The following is a 22,971-nucleotide window of genomic DNA, read 5'->3' as shown; positions in this document are numbered from 1 at the left end:
GGAAGTGAGCGGCAGCATAGCAACCTCCTGCTTAATGGGAGTTGCTGGTTGCTGGACTAGCACTACTACACCCCATCTTCCAGTGTATTTACTTCTGTCTGAGGTTGCATCAAATAATGAAGAGCAGGAGTGAGGAAAGGAGGGCAAAGCTGCAGGCATCAGCACTGCACTGCTATGGCCACTGCTCTCGGCCTGCTGTGTCCTGAGCCACCTGCTGAGTTTAGGTGGGATGTCAGGGGGAAGTTCTTTACTATCAGAGTGGTGAGGTGCTGGAACAGCTGCCCAGAGGCTGTGGGTGCCCCGTCCATCCCTGGAGGTGTTCAAGGCCAGGTTGGGTGGGGCGCTGGGCAGGTATTAAATGGGGAGGTTGGTGGCCCTGCCTGTGGTGGGGGGGTTGGAGATTCGTGATCCTTGAGGTCCCTTCCAATCCAAGCCACTCTGTGATACCCTCACCCTTTGCTGAGCCCTTTGGCTGTAGCAGGCCCTGGGGAGCAGACCCAAGCAGCAGTGTGCTCGTACCAGCTTGTGCCATCTGTAACACAGAAGGAACTCATGCCGTTGTTCCAGGCTGCTCCTTCAGGCCAGGCAGATCTGCAGCTTTTTTTGTGAGCTGTTTTGCTCTTGGAACAGCAGGTTTTGCTCCAGAAAAATCAGCAGGGAATGCTCATCCTCCACGAGCTCTGTATGTAGGGCTAACCCGGCTGCTGGGGCACGTCTGTACCCGGCGGCTGTGAGGCTCCCCACAGCACCAGCAGGAAATGCAGCACAGAGAGCAGTGAGCACAGGCAGAGCTCGGGAGCCCCAGGCGTTGTGTTAACATGCTGCCCGCGTTGCACCGACTTTACAGTCCAGCCATGTTCCTCCAGCTGCCTTCAGCCTTATGGGGAGAGGGGAGGGACAAACAACTTCCTTTTCTTGAATCCCCACCAAATTGTGCCTTGGGCAAAGATGGAATGCAGGATGGGGGGAACTGGTCAGAAAACTGGAAATAACACCCAAAGCAGCATTGTAAAATCTGTCTCGATGTGTTTCTGAAGTCTGCCCGATGACTGCAGCTTTCAGGAGGAAATAAGCTCTCCCCTTTGCTGCACAGTTGCCTGCTCCTGCTGTTAGCTGGGGGTCAGGGAGCAGTGCTCCTGCAGAGGGTGTGGGTGCGCTCAGGCAGCCCCTGCTGTAGTGCCCACCACGCACTGCAGGTGCTGTCCTGCAGTACGACTGTGTCAGAGTGTGCTCAGAAACCAAGGGTTCAGCTGAACCACTTTGCATCACCTTATCCACCACTGCTCTTGTGTACATGCCTCATAAGGGATGAGGTAATGGACTTACGCTGCACCAGGGGAGGTTTGGAAGGTTTGGATTGGGTATTAGGAGACATTCCTTCTCTGCCCCCTGATCACTCTTCCTCCCTTTGGGACTGTCTCCTCCAGTAGTCCATTCAGTATCCAGCAGCACAGCCAAGATGCTGATTCTTTTGGCGCATAAATTCAGGCTGCGCAAATGCACGGAGCTCTGTGCCAGAGCCCTGGGGTGGAGCATGGGGGGGAAGGCTGCGGTGTGATGGGGTGCGGGCTGAGGGGGCACGCTGGGACCGCTGGAACAGCAGCAACTGCCTTGGCTCTGTCAGCAGCAATGCCACAGCTGGTGTGACTCAGAGCCGGGGGCGGACAGGGAGCAAAGCCCAGTTTTGGCAGCATCCTGCCTGGGGGGGTCTGTGCCCCCAGCTGCTCTGCGCTGAGCTGGGGGATCCCTAAGAACATGCTCAGCCCACAGAGCGGCAGCGATGAGCTGTCTGGCTGCTGCTGGCATCATTTGGGTGCATGGATGCATGCAGGTTTATGGAGGGGACCTCCAGCACACTGCAGTGGTAAGTGATGTCTGACTTGCAAATTGCATCAGGCCGTCTCCTGCACCTTCACTTCTCCCTACACAGATGCAGCCACCGCTGTTTCTCTTGTTCAGCTCATTGAGCACTTTGTGTTCTATGAATGATTATTTTGCAAGAAAAGTGCCCTGGGATGCTGGGAGCACCTTTGTGCTCCACCTGTGACACCAGTTTGCAGCCCTTCCCCAGGTGTGGGCTTTGCTCGATCCCCCTGCCCCACAGCTGGGGGGTTTGCTCCGGCCACGTGCTACGAGCAGAGCTGCAGCACTTCATTCACTGCTGGAACTGGCGAAAGCGTGGCCAAGACAGGAGGGGGAGCAGCTGTACGGGATGCACAGAAGAAATCTTGGTTTGCATCAGCATGGCCAAAGCGTGTGCTGAGAGCAGATCTTCTGTTCTCCAGGTTTGTTATTGCAGCGTGTCCCTTGGCTGAACTCCGAACGTTGTTACACACAGAATAATAAGAGCTCAGTGGAGATAAATGATTGTGGTGGACAGGATTCCGCCCTGGGTGCTGCACCAAATCCCACATGCATGGGCTTCTGCAGAAACCTCACATCTAAGGTGGTGGTTATGCACTTTGCTATGGTTTAAGGGCAGCAAAACGAAGGAATCAAATGAAAAAAAAGAAGATTTTGCAGCAGCCAAGGATGAAATACAGGTGTGATGTGTAACAAGGAAGCTGCAGCAGTTTGTGCGTGTGTGGAAGCAACGTAGGGACTGAAGGACGAGGGGGTCAGGGCTGCTGCTGCCCCAGTGTCACTGCAGCAGCATAGCAGCGTGCTGCACTGATGGCGTCACGGATGGGGGTGCCCTTGAGGGAGGCACTGTGTCCTGCCCTGCCCAACACCAGGACCTCATCCCAGTGATCCCAACCAGCACCTGTCATGGAGCGGAGCACCTCAGAGCCGCTCTGTGTGGATCAGGACGTCACCTTCGTGCTGAGTTCCCGCTGGCACAGCCACTATTTGTCGAGCAGTTTCACAAGTGGCTGCAAATAGCCCAGAAATGCCTTTTTGTAAAGGAATAAGCGAATAAAAGGAAATGAATCTCATTCATCACTGCGAGAACGGCCGGGACAGCAAATCCTGTTGTTTGTCAGAGGAATTACTCAGCCAGGCCACAACCACCTTCTTGCTGCTAAAGCCTCCCCCAGCCGTGCAGTCTGAGCGCCGTGGGTTTGGTGTTTCTCAAAGCCCACCCAATAACCGCCCCAAGGAGGCGCTGCCATCTGCCTGGAGGTGGAAACTGGGCTCTGTTTATTCCTCCTCTCCTCTCGCTGAGCCAGCCCAGGCCCCAGGAGGCAGCAATGGTTCATTAAGCCGAGACCATCAATGAATTGCAGGAGCTGCTGCTGGAGCCCACGAGAGGGCGTTGCTTCCTGGGAGCCGCTGGTGGAGATGGAGCAAAACTTCCTTTCTAAGTAGCGATTCCCAAAGTTCCGTTCCTTGCCGTAGTTCTCTGTGTCATTTTCCCCCCTCTGGCTTTTTTACATCACAATTCAAACGGCGGCCTTCAAAAAACAGCTGACTCCAAACAAAATCAGCCACTTCTACACTAACATGGGGGGAAAAAAAGCACCGTGTAAAGCTGGGGTTCTTGTCATCGTCAGAAGTCTGAAGAACCGTGGTGATAATGAGAAACAGTGCTAAAAATGGGCAGAGGGGGAGCACAGGGCACGAATGGAGCCTCAGCTGTTTGTGTGCTCCTCAAACGTCACAAAGTCGTCCTGGCACAATCCCAGCCCCCCTGAGCTCACTGCAGGCTGCTGGGCCTGACTGCAAACTGCAGCAGCTCCGGGCTGCAGCAACACCCCGTGCAAGCTGCAGCAGGACGGGATGCAGGACGAGCCCTGACAGCAGCCAGGCCTGCCACGCTGCAGCGCTGATGTAAATCACATGCAAAGCTCCGAGCAGCACCGGGACACACCGGGGGAACCGGAGAGACCGGATCTGTGACGCAACACGGCAGCGCTGGAGCCCCGTGGGGCTGCGCTGGCGATGGAATCACGGAGGAGCCAGGGACGGGTGTGTGCAGATGAGCTTCCACTGCAGCCCGCCGTGGCCTGCCGTGGTTTGGGGGCATTGTCCATTCGTCCCCTCCCATCCTGCTCTCATCGACTGTGGGCACTGTGTAAGTTTATAACACTGAGCGCGCTCCTGCTCAGCGCTTCTGCAACCAGGATTATCCATCTTACAGCACTACTCTGAAGTTTGAACTGAACCACATTACCACCATGCTGGTTGGAGCTCCCAGCTCCCATCCCAGCCCATGCCCACCTCCCTGGGTGCCACATCCCGGGCTGTGAGCCCTGCTCAGCCGCGCGGTGCGGCTCGTTACACGAAGCCATTGCTGCCCGCACCCAGCCCGGCCGCCCTCGGGCACAGCGGCAGCTCTGCCCCCAGGAGCATCGCCCCTCGGACAGCACCGCTACGGGACAAAGGGGGAGGCGGGAGGAGGAGGCTACAGCGCTCCTTCCTGAGACACGAGGGCCACCAGGACCCGCCGCTCGGCAGGGCCCCGTGGCGGCGCAGGGCCGGGCCGGCAGCACGAGGCCTCCGGGGGCCGCCGGGCCGGGTTGGGTCGGGTCGGGGCCGGGCGGGGCGAGAGCGGGCGGAGGAGGAGGAGGAGGAGGAGGAGGAGGAGGAGGAGGGCGGAGCGCGGGGCGGTCGCCCCTGGAGACGGCAGCGGGCGGCGGCGGTGAGTGCGGGCCGGGGGCTGCGGGCCGGGCGGGGGGTGGGCCCGGAACGGGCGGCGGTGGTCGCGGCGCTCGGGGCCGAGTTCGGAGCCGTCCGGCCGCTGTCGGGCCGGTTCTTTTTGTATCTCATTTCTCCCGGCTTTCCCCCGGTTGCGCCGTTCCGGGGTTGCGGGGCGGGACGGGCCGAGGGGCGGCGGGCTGAGCGCCGGGCTGTGCGGGCAGCGGGGCCTCCCCGGCGGGCAGATCCCGGCGGTTCGGGCCGAGCCCCGCCGGGCGGCGGCCGCTCCATCTCGGCGGAGGGAAAGGGCCGCTCCCGCCGGGCAGCGCCTCGCGGCCTGCGGGGCTGTGCGGGCCGGCACGTGGCGCTGCGGGGACGCGGCCTCGGCCTCGACCCGGTGTCGTGTCGTGCGGTGCCCGGAACCGGAGCGCGGCCCTGGAGCTGCGCGAGGCCGTGGCCGGGCCCTGAGATGGGGGCAGCGGCACGAGGGGGTGAGCGCCGACAGCACCCGGCACCGAGCGAGGGGCGCTTGGTCGGCCGGACACTGTGCGGGCTGCGGGGCGGCCGTAAGGGGCTGGTTTGAGTCTGTCTTGGTTGGGAATTCGTTTAGAAGTAAAATGAGGTGAGTAAGTAATGGGGTGGCGGTACGATGTTGTGCTGCTGCGGTACCACCGAATGCGATTAAGGGATTAGGATGTAGTTAATGACTTCCCAATCCCGTATTTCAGCCTTGCGTTGGATGTATGGCGGTAATTTAGGCTATCCTTAATCGAGTGCCAAAGTGGCAAATGAATTCTAATGGGCAGCAGCTGGTGAGCCCGGAGCCGTGTCATGGCACAGCAATGGGACCACTTTGGTTTGTGAGAGGTGACCTTGTGCATAGCGGGGGGTTGAAACGGGATGATCATCGTGGTCCTTTTCAACCCAGGCCATTCTGTGATTTACCTGCTATCAAAGCATTGGTGTTAAGAGAGGCACTGAGGGCTCCTGCAGTGCTTGGAACCATCTCTCCATCTCATCGTAGGTTAAAGCAAGTTGTGTTGTGTTTCAGGTACTTTGTTTCAGATACTGTGTGGCTGTGTAGGCAGCTTTACTCTCATGAGCACTGAAAGTCCATTTCTCACGCTGCGTTCCTCGGGATGTTCAGAATATTTCAGCCCAGCCCATGAGAAGCTGCTGTGTGCCGTGGAGCTGTGGGAGATGCAGGCCCACCATAGCTCTGGAAACACGGAGCCCACCGGGGAGCTGCCCCGCACCGCAGCTCTTCCACATTGGAACAAGTTTCCTGCCCAGGTCCTGATATGGCATCTTCTGATGAGGCTGTGTTACAAAAGCAAACTCTTATTGCTCTGGAAGCTCTTGGTGTGGCCCCAGAAATCCTCACCACCAGCTTTCTCGCTTCATCCCTGTGCTGGAGCAAAGGTTATGGCATGAGCCATCTTCTGGGGGCAGAAGGAAGGTGCTTGCTGTGAAGGGCCGAGATAGGGATCAGTAGTAAAGCATTCATTGGCTTTAATGAAAGCAGAAAGCGAGTTCCCCAGCTCTGGGAAGTAGTTGCAGACTTGCCATTTCTTGGGAAATTGAAGCTGCAGATGTTTGGTGGCTCTCGGGATTTGCTCCGAGTTAATCACTGCTGGGATCCTGCAGCTGTTTGCTGCGTTTTGTCATGTTACACAATGAGACCCAGTTTTTTCCAGACCTGAGTGTTCGTACAGCGCTCAGCACTGTGGTCCCCTCTGAAAACCCCTTATTTCTGTTCTCCACAATAAGCTGTGAGGGCTATGGAAGGGAGGGAGACCAGAAAGTCCTTGTGTTGTGAAGGGAAAGCTTTCACTCTGTGCTGCTGATGAGAACACTGCAAAGAGCAGAGGGAATGGCAGAAGCCCTCGGAGCTCCGGTACAGCTCTTTCTCTTTTCCCTCTGTCCAGAGACTCCGAGAAATCCATATTTTTAGCTTTGTTTCTCTGAATGTTCAGTAAAGCAGGCGGCGTGTTTATGTTCGGCTTCCTGTCTCCGTGTCAGTATCTTGGCATGTGATGGAGTTTGAGCGAGAATCAGAGCACTGGATGTGCTGAATGATGGAGGGCAGGCTGTGTGCCTGGGGCTGCTGGGAGGTACAGCGGCCTTTTCTCCTTGCTGGGATGAGAACTGAGCCATTCACACCATCACAGCTCCAAAGCTGCTTTAGCCCTGTGCAGGAACTGAGCTTTAAGTGGCCTGGTGTCAGAGAGTGGGGTGCTTGGGGAGTAGGTGTTGATGTAGGATTGTGTATGGGGAAGAAATCAGTGGGTTTTGGTGCTTCAGGATGAGGAGAACAAAACGTCTCCTGGCAGTCAGAGTGGGATGGTGTGGGATGGGATGGTGTGGGATGGGATGGGATGGGATGGGATGGGATGGGGTGGACAGGGTGCAATGAGGTGGGCTTTTGGTGCTACCTTCCCTGGGCTTTCCTCCCTCCTGTGCCCCCAGACGGCACCAGCAGCCAGATGACGTGGGCAGCACTGCTGCACTTGGTTCCTCCAGCAGCAGCATTCCGGAGTACAGGCTCTTTGGCTGTGAATAAAGAAATCCTTTGGCCTGTGGTCATCGCAAAAGCATCGCTACTTCTGTGCTTCATGTCCCAGCAAAGCTGCAAAGCTTCCATAGCATCATCACACTTCCATGTGATGCACATGTGCTGATGGACGCATACGTAGATATAACATGGGTGTATTTGGCAGAAACAGGCGTTTTAATTGTTTATCAATGTGAGCTTCAGTTTAGAAGCAATCACAGCGTAGGAAGTCTGTCTGCAGGAAAGTTCTTCCTGGGCTGTCTGTCCCTAATTGGACATGTTTGGATTTCTGTCCTGTTTTGTTAGCTCTCGCTGCTTATGTTTTCTCAACAGTTGGTGCAGCCTGCGGTTCTACGATATGTGATGGATCTGTGTATACCTTTTAAGTTAATAAAAGAGAAAAAGGTTCTCTGCAGTGTCGTCAGTCATTGCAGGAAATGGCCAGATGTGTTTCCAGAAGAAAATTTCCTTTCTATTTGTAAAAATGAAACCGGGCAGATACAAAAGGCATTTACACTCCCTGCCATCTCAGTGGTGTGCGGGGAGTTCTGTGCTGGGGTGGCTGGCTTGAGTTTGCATGGGGAAAGGCACAGTGCAGCAGTGCTGTGCAGCTGTCCCTGTGCTGCCCAAGGCTGCTGCTGCCATGGTGGGATGCTGCTGTCCCTGCAGGCTGAGGAGGGACACATAGAGCCGGTTCTTTGGGTATGAAACCTCTCCTGACCAGGGCTGCGGTGCTACTCGCGTGCTGGCTTTATAAATAACTGCTATTTAATAGGAAATGAGGAGTTAGTTGGGACTGAGCTACCTGCTCCTCCTCTGCATTACAACAGGGCATCAGATTCAGACCGTTGTGGTTTAGACAGGCCAGTGCATCCTAAGAGCGGGTAAGATTGTGTTTGTGTGTAAATTCAGTTTATTACCAAGCTCGTAAAGTCCTCGCTGGTATCTAGCAGCATGAGAATTAAACCTTAGAAGGAAGAAAAATGCACGTCCTGAAATGTCAGGCAGCAGTGCATCGGTTCACGTAAAATCCACAGCCTTGCTCTGCCCCGCTCCCCTGAGCAGCGCAGCTCCGGGCTGGCCCTGCTCACAGCGCTGCATGGGAAGGCATGGGGCAGTGCAGGGCAGTGAGGGGTGGGCCTGCAGCTGGGCAGTGCTGGTGGGGGCATCCAGGAGGCATTCGTTTCTGAGTCAGGAATGAAGCAAAGAATGTCCAGTTTAGTTTGTCAGGAGACACGTTTGTCTGTCAGTGCTGCAGCTGCTGAAGTGCAGCAGGAGGTTTGTAGAGCGAAGCCAAAGAGGTTGTGCTGGGGCTGAGCAGGCAGGTTGTGCTGGTGGGCTGCCTGCGCCCTGTGAGCCTGCGTCGTGCTGCTGGGAAAGCCAGGAGCTTCATCCCCAGAGCAGCTCAGCTCCTGCAGGAGCCCATACAGAACTTCCTCCTTTTGGAGGAGCTTTGGAATGGAACGGAGACTCCTCCTCTCTCTTCACTCTTTACATCCCAGCCTGTGGCTGCTGCTGAACCCTGGGCCTGCTTGTGGCCGTGTGGGTTCCCATCCTCCCACACCACGGGCCGGCCCTTCCTCCCAATAGGAGCTTTGTGTGGGCCCCAGTACCCAGGCCTTGTGGCTCCATAGCAGAAAGCAGCCCGTGATTTATGAGCCCTAATTATTTACAGGGTGCTTCCAGAGCGTGGTTTGTTCTCTGTCAGGAAGCAGAGGTGGGTAGATTAAAACTTCTCTTACTTTTCCCTAATGGTTTTAGGGCTGTAGGAGCAGTGTTGGCTGTTGTGTAAGCAGGCAGAAGCTAGCTTTCATTAGCAACTCGTTTTGCACGGTGCGGCTGTCACAGATACATGCAGGAGGGTTGTGCGCTGCTTCCTCAGCTTAGTAGTGCCCGGTGCGTGTGGTCAGTGGTTTGCAGCGTACCTGGGAGGTGATGTCTGTGCAGAGATACAGTCACAGAACTTTGCACCGTAAATGATAGGAAAGGTTAACGCAGCAAATACTAATGGGTATTAGATTAGTAATTGCTGTTTTTATGACTTCTAGCGTGTACTGCACACCCTACAGTGCACCTCTGGGTGTGCTGCAATGAGCCAGCAGATCACAGGCTTCGTGCAGGTTGGATATGTGGTGAGGTTGCCTGGAGGATGGGCTGGGCACTGGCACGGGCTGCATTGGGAGTGGGGGGTGCTCCATCCCTGGGGGTGCTCCAGAGCCGTGGGATGTGGGCCTGCAGGACGTGCTGGGGTGAGCTGGGCTCTCCGGGTTGTTTCTCCCGCAGCTCAGCATGGCTGCTGGGGATTCAGTGAGGCTCCAGGAGCACGGCTTTGCAGCGTGGCTTTGCAGCGTGCCCGGGACTTTGCTGTTTCCTTCCCAGAAAGGGAGGGGCGCGATTTGCCTGCAGCTGCAGTTGCAACACAGGTGACAGGCAGCTGCCCCTGGCTGTGTGTCGTGCTGGGAGGCTGGGGGAGATGGAGGGGGGCTTCTCCTGCCCCTGGCTGCCTGACTGGGGTGGGCTCACGCCTGCTGCATAGAGGGACCCCTGCAGTAAAAAGTGACCAGCCGAGGTTCTTGTATTTATTTGACTTTAATACCAAACGAGCTCTGCTCCAGTGGTATGTTGATCTCATTCTATTTCTTCCTGTTCCATATCAAAATCTTGTAGTCATGTGCTGGTTCCTTGAATCACAGCATACTGGAAAGGAGAAGGGGGTGTGGGGAGGCTGTGGGCTGGTTTCTGCTGGGGGTGGGCAGCCAGAAGGCCAAGGCTGTGTCCTCAGGAAGGGAGTGAGCTGGGTGGATGGGGGTGTCCTGAGGCAGCGTTCTGTGGAGCTGAGCTCAAACTGAAATAGTCTGTGTGATCAGGATTAAACCACAAGCCGTCACCCCTTTTTGCTTTGACTTGAAGCACTATGAAGTACTTACGTTTTTATCTGACTTTGTTTCAGGGTCATTGCACAAATAAAAGCAAAGCAAGGCAGACGGGTTACAGGACTGCCTATGTAGGTGAGTTTCCAGCACTGGGGGCAGAAATGCTTTTTGAAGGGAGTTGCCTCTCCCACGTAAGTCAGGCTGTCCCTTGTTGGCTACATCAGTTAGCAAGAGGTAGCGTGGAAACCTCCATAAATGTCTGTGTTTGCTGAAGTATGTTTGTAATCATTGTCTGACTGTGTCAGGGTGCAAATCCTTCTTCCTGTATTCTCCCTTTACTTGAAATAAATAATCTGGTTAATTCTTGTAAGCACCCTGCATAGTCGTAGAGCCATACAGTCATTAAGGTTGGAAAAGCTCTTTCAGCTCCCCGAGCCCACCCCATGCCCACTGCCCCCATCCCTCAGTGCCACATCCCCACAGCTCTGGAACACCCCCAGGGGTGACCCCCTTGTCCCTGGGCAGCCGTGCAGTGCTGAGTGCTCTTTGGAGAAGAGATTCTCCTGGTATCCAGCCTGACCCTGCTCTGACACAACATGAGGCCATCACCTCTCATCCTATTGCTGAACTGACCCCACCTCACTACAACCTCCTTTCAGAGAGCTGCAGAGAGCAGTAAGGTCCCCCAGAGCCTCCTCAGCTTTGCAGCCCTGCAGTGGCTCTGACGCAGGAACCAGGGAGCTCTCAGCAGATCATCTCCCCCCAGCACTCAACGATTTTATCTTTTTCAGACAGAAGAATTCGCTGAAGGCCACGGAACCAGAAGCCGGGCGGCATCCTGTGACTCCCAGTCTGGTGCTTTGATTGCTGACTGCTCCTGCTTTACATGCTGTAAGATCAACAGATTTTGGTACAACCGGAGTCTTTCTGTGGTTGGTGTCTTTTTCTCTTGTAAGCCAGCTGGGGAGTGCTGTGTGCAGGTCCCTGCCTGGGAGAGGAGGTACCCCAGCTTGGTAGGGCGTGCAGGTTACCTTTGCTGACAATATCAGCCTAAAGGCTTTAAAACAACGCTGCTCAGATGTTTTTCAAAGTAACCTTGATGTACAAGTCAGCTTTCATGGCTTTCATTTATACTAAAGATAGAAAAAGTCCAGTCAGTAAAAATAGAGAGTAAAAGGAAAGCAGGTTTTTCCGCTGTTCATTTCCCAGCGAGTAAATTGGGTTTGACAGAATCATGTGTTTGGAGGCTGACTATGAAATGAAACGTAGCTGTAGTGCAGGCTCAGCCAGCAGGGCTGTCCTGGTGCAATGGAGCTGGTGGTGAAGGAGCACGTCCTTACCAGGGTACCCAGAAGGATAAACTCAGGTGGATTTTTGTTGGGGATTTTCATGCATTTCAGAATGATGGGCTCATGAAGAGACTGGAGGTGTTGGCTGTGGTTGTGAAAGAAAGAACATTTTGAGAATTTATGGTTGAGAACAATCTCAAGTGTAGATCATGTGAAGAAGGAATCACCGAAGCACCGCGTTCCCTGGTTCAGTTCTCTGCTCTGCGTGGCTCACATTTAAATAGGCACTTGTTCAGACCATGCAGACAGAGGCAGCCTGCACGGAACAGAAGCTTCTGTGCCAGCAAGGAAGAAAAAAAAAGATATCGGCTCTTCTGGAGCCCCTCCATTGCAGTCTGTGGGGTCAGTCCCCAGGAACCAACATCCTTCACTGGGAGCACCGTGTGCTCCGTGCTGCACTTGATGGTTTTTTTCACCTTTTCTTTGTACAAAACTGTCTTCCTTTCTTTTACCCAAACCCAATTGTTTCCAGTCTATATCGAACGTTTGCATTGCGACTGTAGGGTGGCGTTCAGGCATTTCCCTGCTTGGCAGACCCATTCTGACAGCAGAAGGGAGGCACTCAGCGGTGTGTTCTCTCCCAGGCATCTCACCCTGCCTTCCACTGGGTGTCAGTGCGGCCCCGTGCAGCGCTGTGTGTCCGTCCATGCAGCTGGGCCAGCCCAGGCTGTTTGTGCTTCCTGCTCCTGCCCAGCAGGGCGGCCGGCTGATGGAGGGGCACTGGCCATCTCCTTATTCGTGCACTCTGATTAGTGTTACCCTTAGGAGAGCTAAGTCCCTATATGACAGCTATCACCACGGTTAGCTTTTGCAGTGCTTACTTTGAAGGTTATTTGAGTGCCCAGCCGCAGTGTTTAATTCTTGGCATGCAGTCGCATTGCTTTGGGTTCTGCAAGTCGGAACAAACCCAGCGCGGAGCAGCCGTGACTTCCCACAGGAAAACCAACTGCAGCATTCAAGTTCCAGCCCGGCCTGCAGCTTCCTTGCTCCCACGCAGGTGCCTGGGCAAACCACACGTGCTGAAGCGCTCGCAGCACTTGGGGAGCCTGCAGAAACTGGTGGATCCTTGGCAGTGCATGGCAGGCAGCAGGGCATGTGGCAATGCACAGCAGCTATCTGAGGTGTCACAGAGGAATAAGCAAAATCGCTGCCTTCAGAGGTGGGAGCAAAGTCCTGCTGGTGGTATAGGGTCACTGCAAAAAGGTCTTGAGGGCAAAGCCAGGAAGGAGCAGGGAGCTGGTGGTGTGCTGGGGCTGGCGGGGCCTTTGTGGTCAGTGGTGACTTGCGAGAAGGAGCCAGCTTCAAGCTTTGTGAAATGCCTGGGGAGACTGCAGGACAGGGCGTAGTTTCACTTGTAAACCTGCAGTGTTTGCCATGGAATCGCCAAAACCATGAACAGTGGATCGTACTGTGCCACTTTGCAATTGTTCTTGGAGCAGAAGTGCTGCCTTTGGCCAAGCTCTTGTGATTGCCCCCCCAGAGGAGTGTGCCCACAGCTGCTCTGAGACCTGTCTAATGGTTCCTCCATCCCAATGAGTATAAAGGGAAAATGTTTCTGTTGCCTCTATCAGCCTCTCGCATGGCTTTTGTCGCTGTAAAAGGGAGACGTGCTGGAAGCTTGCACGTGCAGAGTAGCTTTAATGTCGGGTTCACACTGACCCCAGCTCTGGGCTGCTTTATTCATCTACAGTTTTGAGATATTCAGTTTAAAAGGTATCTTGTTTTGAAAGAAATATTAACAGGGCTCCGGGCCGAACCCTCTTGCAGCTGCTGTAGCCTAGAGCTGCCTTCGCATAACGCATGAAGCACGAGCTGTGCAGCACGGAGCAGCTGTGCAGCACAGAGCTGCCATGCCCAGCCGAGCTCCAGCAGTGCTGCTTTAATTACATCTCACTCAGCAGGTGGCCCAGCACTCCTAGATCCAAAAGAGTAAAGAAGATAGATTGGTCTTTAATTATCCCAGCTGGAGCCCAGCTGCAGTGCCTGCCACGTACCTGCTGAGGCCGTTGTTCTGAGCGCCTGCTGTATTCTAACCTCATTCCTTGCAGCCTGGGGAAAGAAGTAGGGCAAAGTCTTAAAAACAGGGTTGTTGTAGGGAATGGGGTCAGCTCTGCCTGGTTGTGGCTACTGCTGCTCTTATTTGATAAAGAACACGAGCCTGTGCTCCGGATGAAATGTGCTCTGGATGGTTCCTGTGTTTTTGGAGTTAAACCATGGCCAAGTGTGGCTTGGGAATGTGGTGAGCATTCTCCTCTTCTAAAGATCATTATTTAAACAAACCAAAGTCCTCGGTTTTCCGTGGAAAAAGGTGTTTTCCCCAGCAGATGAGCTAAGCTTTCCCACTGGCCTGTTTGGTTTGCTCCACTCGTTTTGTTGACTCTGCTGCTAATGCAGGAGCCTTGGCCCAGTGCGTGCTGCTGCGAGTGTCTGCAGAGGGCACGCAGCCTTCTCGTGCCTGCTGTTGCTTGCACCTTTCCCGTAATAATTCTTCCCATTGCTGACAACCTTCAAACAGAAATGTGTTTTTTCACCACTAAAAGGAAGGGTTGATGCGATGGAGGATGCGATGATGCTGGGAGCTGCTGCCTGAGTCTGGTGAAACCCTCGTGCCGTGCTGGGGTTCCCCACAGCCCTGCTTGGTCCTTCCCCTGCTGTGTGCCAGCATTTCTGTGCATCGAGTGCCTGGCTGTGCCCCTTCGGAGCAAGGCACGGACTGAGAAATGTTTCCCTGCAGCAGCTGATTTCACCCTTTCACAATGGAGGAGTGGAGAAGCGATAAAACCCAGAGCAAGGGTAGGGATGGCGGATGGACGGGGCACAAGGTGACCATGAGCGCACGGCAGCGCGTGCCATGGTGCTTGCTTGGGGGTGGGTCGTGCCTGCTGCAGGTCAGGAGCCCTGCTGGTTCCTGCAGTGGAAGCTGCTGCGCCCTTCTGCTCCTGAGGGCTCTTTTGTTAAGGGGAAAATCAGGGCTGTGTGGTGTGATGTGCTGGAGGCTGGAAGCAAAGAGGAGCTCGTCCCGATGGCACAGTAAATGCTGTGCTTTGGTGAGCCCTGTGCAGAGGGAGGGCTGCGGGCAAACCTTCCCCAGGGGGTGCGGAGCACGGGCACGGGAGCTCGCTTCTTTTATTAGAGCAGCCATAGCCGGAAAAAATAAACCTCATCTGTTTTCAGACATAGCTGTGCATGTTTTCAGAGCACTTCTGTGGAAATGCGTTGGTCTCGGGTAGGATTGCTGGGAAAGGTTGTTGATGGGACTGATAATTTGGTCTCTTTTTAGCTTGTGAGTCAGGCAACGGGAGCTGCACCGTGGCTTCAGCATGGCAGGTTTCCCTCATCCCTAACTCTGGTCCTGCCGGGCCCTTGTTCTGCATGGCCACTTGTGGGCACGTTGGGGACCGTGGGCTGTCACCTCGTGCATGTCCTTGAAGCAGCAAGCACAGTGAGTCCTCAGCTGTGCTCCTGTCTGGGCGCTGCCACGGGGCTGCAAGAGATCACACTGCGAACGTCTTGTGTCCTTGCTTGGGTGGTGTGCAGAGCGGCCCGTGCTGCCCTGCCGTGCAATCTGTTATATGTAACTGCAGGCAAATGCGCCCTACAGGAGATCACCCAGTTTGAGATGTTTGCAGCAGCTTATTTATCAGGGTAGTTACCAGGAACTCGGATGGAACACAGTGTTGGGAGATGACCTACTTGTATACCAAGCTCTCTGCAGAAGAGATTTGGTAATCTTAGGAGGACCATTAAAGTAATGCTGCTTCTGTTTGTTTGGAGATGAGGAAACGTGACGATTTAATTTTCTAATGTCATGTTTTTGTTTTTTAGGGATCTGATTTGTTAACAAAGCGAGGCAGTTGGGAAAATAAGCCCTGCAACTTCCCTAACCAGGTCACTCCTTGAGCCAGGACGGGGGGGTCTGGAGAGGCTGCACCCACCCCAGTGGCAAAAGGGGTCATGGCCATGGGATGCAAAGGCAGAGCAAAGCCAGCCCGCCCCCACTGCAGCAGAACAAGGGGGGAGCGTTCTATATTGTAATTCCACAGTAACTGCTTTTAATTTTTTTTGTCTTTAAAAAATGAAATACTAAAATCAGAGCAGTCGGTGCATATCATACTTAGCAGGGATGCCACCATCACTTGGGGACAGAATCAAGGTCTGGTTTGTTTGTTTGCTTTTTCTTTCCACTCCTTAGTTTGTCAGTAGAAGAAATGAAACCTGTGGAGTGTGGGATCAGCGTTAGGGCTGTGGTTGTAGCAGATGCTCTGTCTGTATCTGTACGAAGCAGCACCTCTGTGTTCCAAAACGACGCTGTTACCGTGTTGACTTTGCAGTGTGCCAGCAGAGCTCCTTATCAGCGCAGCAGGTGTGCTGCTTATCAGATCCAGCAGCGTGAGCGGGAGGCCCTGCTAGAAGCCTCTTTTTTTGCTAAAATGTGAGTGTTGGGCAGCGGGCGGCTCTGAGCCACGGCCATCCTCTGCATGGTCATTCTGCAGCAGGAAAGCTGGGCCACCAGCTGGCCCACATGCTGCACATCTTAGCTGTCCTGAGCTAAAGGAACACAGCTTTGGAACAGAGGAAAAAAAAGCTGATGAGAGCTGACACGTTTCCAGTGGAGCTGCATGTCGGTGTGATGGAGCTCTCCTGCTGCTGCACATCCCAACCTGGCAGCGCTGGAACCACATGGAGCGGTTGCTCACTCTTGGGTCTGCCTGGTGGAGGTGCAGTGATACTGGTGTGCATGGGCTGGTTTAACCTGTTGTGCGATCCCGTACTCCTGGGCCATCCCTGACAGATCCTTAAGGGCTGTTTTGACACGTTGGGTGTTGTGGGAGGCAGGGAGGGCTGGGTGGGGGCAGCACTCTGCTCCTGCACCGTGCTTTGGTCAGAATGGAGCCTCCAAAAGGAGAAGGGTCTTCTGATTTCGTACCATCTTCTATGCAGAGCAGCCAACAGTCTCAGATTAGTTACCTGTTCTTTGCGGTGCTCTCTCTTTCATAGCAATACAGCGAATGATCTCAATATGAACTTTGCAAGCAGATGGTGACTATTTCCAGACAAATGTGTTTATGTCCGTCAGCTTTCCCATTTCTCTTGAGTAATTTACAGGTTGAATCACCAACCACGCCATCAAAATGCATGTTAATATTTGAGTGACGCCAGTGTTAGTGATGCAGGACGCCGTGGGGTACTGCATCTCTGTGATTAACAGCAGCTTCTCTGCAGGATGGTGCTACGTGCAGCTTATCTGAATCAGTGACGGGATTTGTCGTGCTGTCTGTGCACAGTGTTCTGGACACCCATGCATCCCTCCTGACAACTGCAGCACACACGCTTGGCTGCAGAGCTGCTCCGGGAGCTCCGTGCCCGCCCTGCTGCCCAAGCTGACTCATTGCCCGGCTCTGCCACCTGCTGCCTCCCTGCGTGCCTTGGGTTCAGGCTGGAACAGGCTTGCAGCGCTGCGGGGCGAGTTGCTGTCGTGCAGAGCACTCCGCCTTCCCTCTTCCCCCAGCGCTGTGATCTGTAGCTTCGTGCAATTACTGCAACTTTGCAGACACCCAGAGCAACTTTAACCCCACTGCAAGGGATGCAGCTTCCCCCAGGAGCCGCCTTCCCACACCTTTGGGAGTTTTGCTTGTGCTCTGGCAGTGAGGGCAGCAGGCACAAGTAGGGCTGCACAGCACAGCTGCTGCCTGCCCTCCCTGCAGTCAGCAGGGTGTTCTCTGCTCTGGTTTCAGGAGCTTTGTTGCAGTTTTTGTCCTGCTAACTGCAGGCAGAAACCTGGGATGGGAGTGTTTAGAGGAGTGTGTGTGGTTTGTGCTGCACATGCAACCGAAAGCCCTGCATGCTGCCGCGCACTGCTTGGTGCTGTGATCTTTGCACTGGCACAAGTTTAAAGACTCTGAACTCAGAGAACTTCCACATTTACCCTGGAATGGGTCACTTGGAGCACATGCAGCGTTTGAACCAGTTCTGTCTCATGCCTGTCTCCTCCCAGCCGCACACCTGCAAAGCAGGATGGGGAGCCCAGGAGCTGCCTGCTCCATGGCCACGTGGCTCTGTGCACATCAGAGAGATTCATGAGTATGTTTTCAATACCTCTTCCAGGAAGCAAGTTTCTAATGCTGCCCAGTACCCATTATTAGATCCCTCCTACCTGCGTGCGAGCAGGAGGCATTGCTTGCCCATTTGCAGTAACAAGCTGCTGGCTGGGATGGCCTCCCACATCCTGCTGCTGCCTGCCCAGCAAAGCAGTTTCTCAGCAGCTGGATGCTGCGTGCAGCCCCAGCCTGTGCTCGCTGGGCTCAGGGGGTTCAGCAGGGAGAACAGCAGCTCTGTCTGCTTGTGACTCACCGCAGGGGGTTTCGAGGAGCAGCAGAGCTCAGCTGCAAGTGGCCAAGCACGAAATACCTGTTGGGACGGCCCTCGCAGTGTTTCTCACCGGTAGATCATAAGATGCTTAAGAAAAAGTTAATCGCCTTAGCCTTGTTAATAATTTAAAGATGTTTTTAATGGATACGGGGTTGAAATTATATTTTCTCCAAGTCAGCTGATGTTGTCCCAGCTGCACTGCGGACTCATTTTCTGCACATAAGCCATTTCTCATGTGCTCAGCGATGCCCCGGGCTGTGTGCTGCCTGCCAGGGCTGCTGGTGCAGGTTGCAGCCCCTCCTGCTTCGGAACTTGCCTGAGTTGGGTCGGAAGGGGCTCATTGAACTTCACTGAGCCAGCACCTCCTGTGGGACCTCTGGGCTTTTTGCTGTAATTGGAGCAAGCAGCAGCAGGAAGAGTCCCACGTCCCCAGCCCACAGCCTGTCAGGGTGGTAAGCAGGAGCATTGCTGCGTGTGCAGTGAGTTGTCAGTAGGGGAAGGTGCTGGGAGGTGTTGGTGTGGAGGGTGCTGGGTGCTGGTTGTATCACATCTTCCTTGGCATAAAGCACTGCTGTTGGGGGCACGCTGGGCGTTAATGCAGCAGGGCTCTGCAGGGACAGGAAGTTTGGCAGTGTGGGCTGTGCCAAAGCAGGGGCTCGGAGCGCAGAAATGCTGCTCTCAGCACACAGAGCGGTGGGAGGAAAAACAGCACTGCTGCCCTGCCAGCGTGTGAGTGAGAGAGGCCTGCGGGGAGAGGCTGCGTGCGGCCCCAGGAAGGTCACATTCAGCTGCCTGCGACTCGAGCCCCTGCAGTGCTGTAAATGATTTAAGCGCAGCACCGCGGAGCCAGTTATTCTGGAGGATCTGTGTAAAACAAACAGTGCAGTCTGTGCGTTGCTGGAGCTCGCGTGCTGCTGCACAGACGGGTCTGACGAGGCAGCGCTGCTCTGAGCTGCTGGCTGCCCACTCACTGCTGAATTTACGGGGGCTCCGTGGTACTTTTAGGCCGGCACCCGGTTACCAGCGCTCCCCAAATTGCTGCCCCAGCCCTTGTGTGCGGCGCTGGGGGCAGGAGGGGCCGCACCACCCCCATCCAGCTCCTCCATCGCAGACGTCTCAGTGCTCTGTGGCCCAGCCTGGCCGGGCTCAAGCTGTGCAGGGCTGGCAGCTGTGAGCAGTGACAGCAGCAGCATCCTCCTGCCCTGGAGAGCAGCCAAACGCCGCCCGCAGGGGTCCCTGCTTTCCCTCCTTACCCGGAGCAGCCAAGTCCTGGGGCTGTGCTTTTTTTTTTCCTGCTCCGCCTCCATATATGGCCATATGGGAGCAGACAGCAGCTGGGAGCATTTCTGTGAACTTTGGCTGTTGTTTTTTTTCTTTCCCTGGGATGTTGTAAAGCTGCCGGGCTGGGGCCGACAGCAGCGCTGCGGTGTGCTGCAGCTCAGTGCGGTTTGTCTGAGGGTGTTTGGTGCCGCTCAGCCCAGAGCCCCGTTGTGTAAAATAAGGAAAATAAGGGAAATAAGGAAAATAAGAACGCTTCCTGCAGCTTGTGGCATCTGTGCAGGGAAGCAGCACGACGTGCTGTGCCTCCGTAGGAAAAATAACCCCTTGTTTTTCCCAACAGAGCGTCGCCGGCTCACTGAAAATGTCGGGTAAAACAGCCAGCACCACCAACAACATAGCTCAGGCCCGGAGGACTGTCCAGCAGCTGAGAATAGAAGCCTCGATAGAAAGAATAAAGGTGAGAGCGCTGCCTTCCCCAGCCCCTCTTTTCCTCCTGTTTTCCCCAGCCAGGACACGTGCAAAGGGGACGCAGTTCAGGTTCTCCCCCATCCTGGTGTTTACATTTCAGCCTGGAAAACCCGCGTTAATAGTAACTCATTCTGAGTTGTGCCTGAAGAAGCTGCGGGTGCCCCATCCCTGGAGGTGCCAGCAGTGCAAACTCAGAAACACACACGGCAAGGTACCCTTTCTTGGTGCAGGGTTATGCAAGGAGAAGCTGTATTTAGTGTTCTAGAAAGCGTTAAGTCATCTGAGGACACTTCTGTTTATTGTCCCCAGCTTTATAGACAATAAGTCCCTTATTACGAACCTGCTGCACGATTTTGAGCCCTTCCTGTTTGTTTTTGGTCTTCTGCAGCAGCCCTGTACGAGCAGAGCCATCCTATTGCCTCGTGTCACAAACCAGTGCCAGGGCAGCTGGAGGAGCTCCCCTCTGTGGATAGGGCTGGCCCCAGGGCGAGGCACAGGGCTCTGTCTCTTGCAGGAAAGAGGGTGTGAGCCTGCGAGGAGCTGGCAGCCCAGCATCCCTCCCTTCCCACTGGGTCACATCCGCTCCTATTGCTGGTTATGAGGAAATAGTGGCCATCGTGTCTTCTGTTTTCTGCAGGTGTCAAAGGCATCAGCAGACCTAATGCTCTACTGCGAAGAACACGCCAAGAAAGATCCGTTGCTGATGGGCATTCCTGCTTCTGAAAACCCATTCAAGGACAAGAAGACGTGCATTTTGTTGTAGGGGCACAGCGGTGCCTCCGCAGCTCCCTGGGGCAGGGCAAGCCGCAGGCACATGTGTAGGCAAACAACCTGTAAGGTACCCGGTATTCACTGTCCTCTTCTCACGTGTAGAAACGATCTCTTAGGCTTTCTAAAGCATTTCTTCTGCTCCCAGTCTCCGGTAGGAAGCGAGATTTCACACTCCATCACTTCTCCCTTGGCCAGAGGAGCGGGGTCCCACTGCAGAGCCATGGCTCCGATTGCGCTCCTGCTGTGCCCCCACACACACAAACCAAAGCTGCCCGGCTTTGCTGCAGAACAGAGCCGGGCTAAGAGTTGGGATCCCCATTATTAAACATCGGTGGTGTCACGCTTGTTGAAACCACGTGTGTATGCAGAGCAGGGCCTCCCTCTGCAGCCTTCAGGTGTGCATCTGTGCACGTTCACACTTGGAAGTGCATTACCAAGCAACAGCTACCTTGAGAAATGATGGTAGTGACTGCTGGAGAGCTCCAGGCTCCTGCTGACACCCTTGGTGCACCCGTTGCTCTTGGCAGGGTTTTGGTTATGTAAAACCCAATGGGTTGAGGGTCAGGTAGCCGATGGTTTATTTCCTGGCCTTCGAGAGGAGCTGAAAAAGCAGCTTTCCGTTTTAATTCTGTTTTTCTCATCTCTCTCATCAACAGTCTGTGTTGGTATTGAAAAGAGGGAAGCTGTCAGAGGGATTGGAGGTGCCAGGCTCGTGGCTGGTGTCCTTGTGGTGGACTTTGCGGTGTGGTTCTGCCTTGTGCCATATGTGCTCAACATTTGGCTCTGTCCTAAATCCCTGCTTCTTCCAGGGGAAAAAAAGGCCAAAGTGCACCCAGGTAGTGGCTGTGCAGGTGTAACGGGGGCCTTTCTGTTGAGGAAGTCATTTGATGTGTATACACCATAAAAACAAGTCCTTGCGTGTGTGTACATGGATCAGTGTTTAAAAACCCCAACAATATTAGTACAGACGCTGCATACGAACAGCAGATTTCAGGGGACCCGCAATGATTCCTCCTTTCTCTGTAGCTGTGGGCCAGGGCCGGAGCTGTGAGCGGCCATCGCTGCGCCTTCCTGTAAGGCTGCTTACAGGGCTTATTAACCACTTGTAATTAACTGTCCCACGTCGCCTATTTGTCATTTCTATATTAAATTATATACGCACTGTTGATAATATATTGAGAAATGATATATTTGTTTAACGAGGCTCTTTAACAAACAGCTCAGAAATGCGAACGCGAGGCTGGCAGTAGGAGCACTGTCCTTCTTACTCTGTGCTTACGCTCAAATGAGTTTTATAACCGGACTATTTTTCTAGCGATGATTTCCAAGCCATGGTGCAGATCCACACTTATTTCGGCTTTTTTTTACTCCGTTTGAGTCTCGTTTTGTAACACATCTTGTCAGACACAGCCGGTGGCTGAGCTGGGGCGGCACACACAGGGACGGGGCCTTGTGCTGTACCCAAATGTTGCTCCTTCCAGGAGCCCTCAGCACTGCTGGAGCCAATGTGTGGTTCTGGATCTGGTTGATGGAGCTCTTTTCCACCCAGAAGGGCTCTGTGATTCAGTGGCTGTGCAGTGCCGGGGTGACGCCTGGCTTTGTCCCAGTGCTGTCTGTGAGCCGGTACCCACACGAGGTCCGGCGGTGCTGCTCCTGGAGGCCGGAGCTGTGCCGCCCCTCGTCCTTCCCCCTGCGGCGCCGTCCCCACCCAGCACACAGGGTGCTTACCTTTGTACTTTCTAATAAAGAATCCTGGCACGGAGCTCCTGGCTGCTTTCTGCTCGCGTGGAACCTCCGGGCGCTCCCCCTGTGCCGTGGGGTGAAGGGGAATCCTTTCCTTCGGGCCTTCTCTGCTGCGTGCACTTCTCTGCGCACTGAGAGCATTTCCCCACCGTGTCACGCAGTGTTGACATGCTCAGAGCACCGGGGCAAAGGTTCACATCAGCATCTCCTTCGTGCCCGCCTGTAGCTCAGGGAGCAGGAGGGTTGTGTGCGGGCACGGCGCGCCTTGCTGTGACTGCAGGCACTGCAGCAGTTCTCCGTGGGTGTTTCTCGGCTCAGACAGCAGCTGGGTGGTGGTGGGAGCAGCTGGTCGCTCCTGGCACCATCAGCTCTGCAGGTCAGCTCAGCACGGCTGCACACAGTGCAGGGGGGTGGGCTCCAGCGGTGACATTTCTATGTGCACCTTTGCTCTTCTGCTGAGTGTGCCCCCACTTTGTGCATTGTGCCCCACTGCTGCTGTGCATTGGGTCTCCCTTCCCCTCCATCCTTGGTGTGCAGCTCTGCTTTTCTGCACGCATTCTTTTGCTGTTCCTTCTCCCTGATTCAAAGGGGAACAACAAGTTTGGGTGTCCTGCAGAGCCTTGGTGAAGCCCTGGGTCTGCTGGGGAGGAGGGGGAGGTTTTTATGTTATTTTCCCCTTTCGTTTTGCTGGTTTGCTTTGCCAACACTGGCTGTACTCGGACTTGTTGTTCTCGTCTCGACATACTTTGGGTTTGAGTCAAAGGTCCCGTGTTGGTTCACAGCCCAGGAAGGGGGCAGCTCCCAAGCGAAAGGCTTTTAGCTTTACACATGTGTGTGTGTATCAGTACAGACACGGAGATGGATGGGGTGCTGTGAGCTGGGCTGGGGGGCTCCAGGCCTGCACAGGCTGTGCTGCAGCCCCGGGTGAGCAGCAGCCTGTGGGGCCCAACGCAGGACAAAAGAAGCGAGCTGCGCTGGCACGTGT

General features: G+C 54.7%; 1 protein-coding gene across 10 annotated transcripts; it reads left to right on the top strand.

Moving 5' to 3' along the window:
• The first annotated feature begins 4,010 nt into the window (after positions 1-4,010).
• Positions 4,011-22,005, top strand: GNG12 (G protein subunit gamma 12). 10 transcript variants are annotated; one of them, XM_085512424.1, is made up of 5 exons: positions 4,011-4,582; positions 10,083-10,140; positions 10,797-10,915; positions 19,345-19,461; positions 20,110-22,005. In XM_085512424.1, the coding sequence occupies exons 1-3, from the start codon at positions 4,154-4,156 to the stop codon at positions 10,811-10,813; spliced, it is 504 nt and encodes a 167-aa protein (XP_085368550.1). In that variant the 5' UTR covers positions 4,011-4,153; the 3' UTR covers positions 10,814-10,915; positions 19,345-19,461; positions 20,110-22,005. The 10 variants fall into 10 exon arrangements, with proteins under 10 accessions (XP_085368550.1, XP_085368549.1, XP_085368548.1 ...); XM_085512423.1 differs by having other exon boundaries at positions 10,797-10,937; XM_085512422.1 differs by having other exon boundaries at positions 4,016-4,582; positions 10,797-10,896.
• The last annotated feature ends 966 nt before the right edge of the window (positions 22,006-22,971 follow it).

Source organism: Coturnix japonica, chromosome 11, assembly GCF_054131305.1.
Source record: "Coturnix japonica strain WE chromosome 11, WE-NBRP24, whole genome shotgun sequence".
NCBI lineage: Eukaryota > Metazoa > Chordata > Aves > Galliformes > Phasianidae > Coturnix > Coturnix japonica.
The sequence above is the reverse complement of the archived record's forward strand: the minus strand, read 5'-3'. Positions and strand labels throughout refer to the sequence as shown.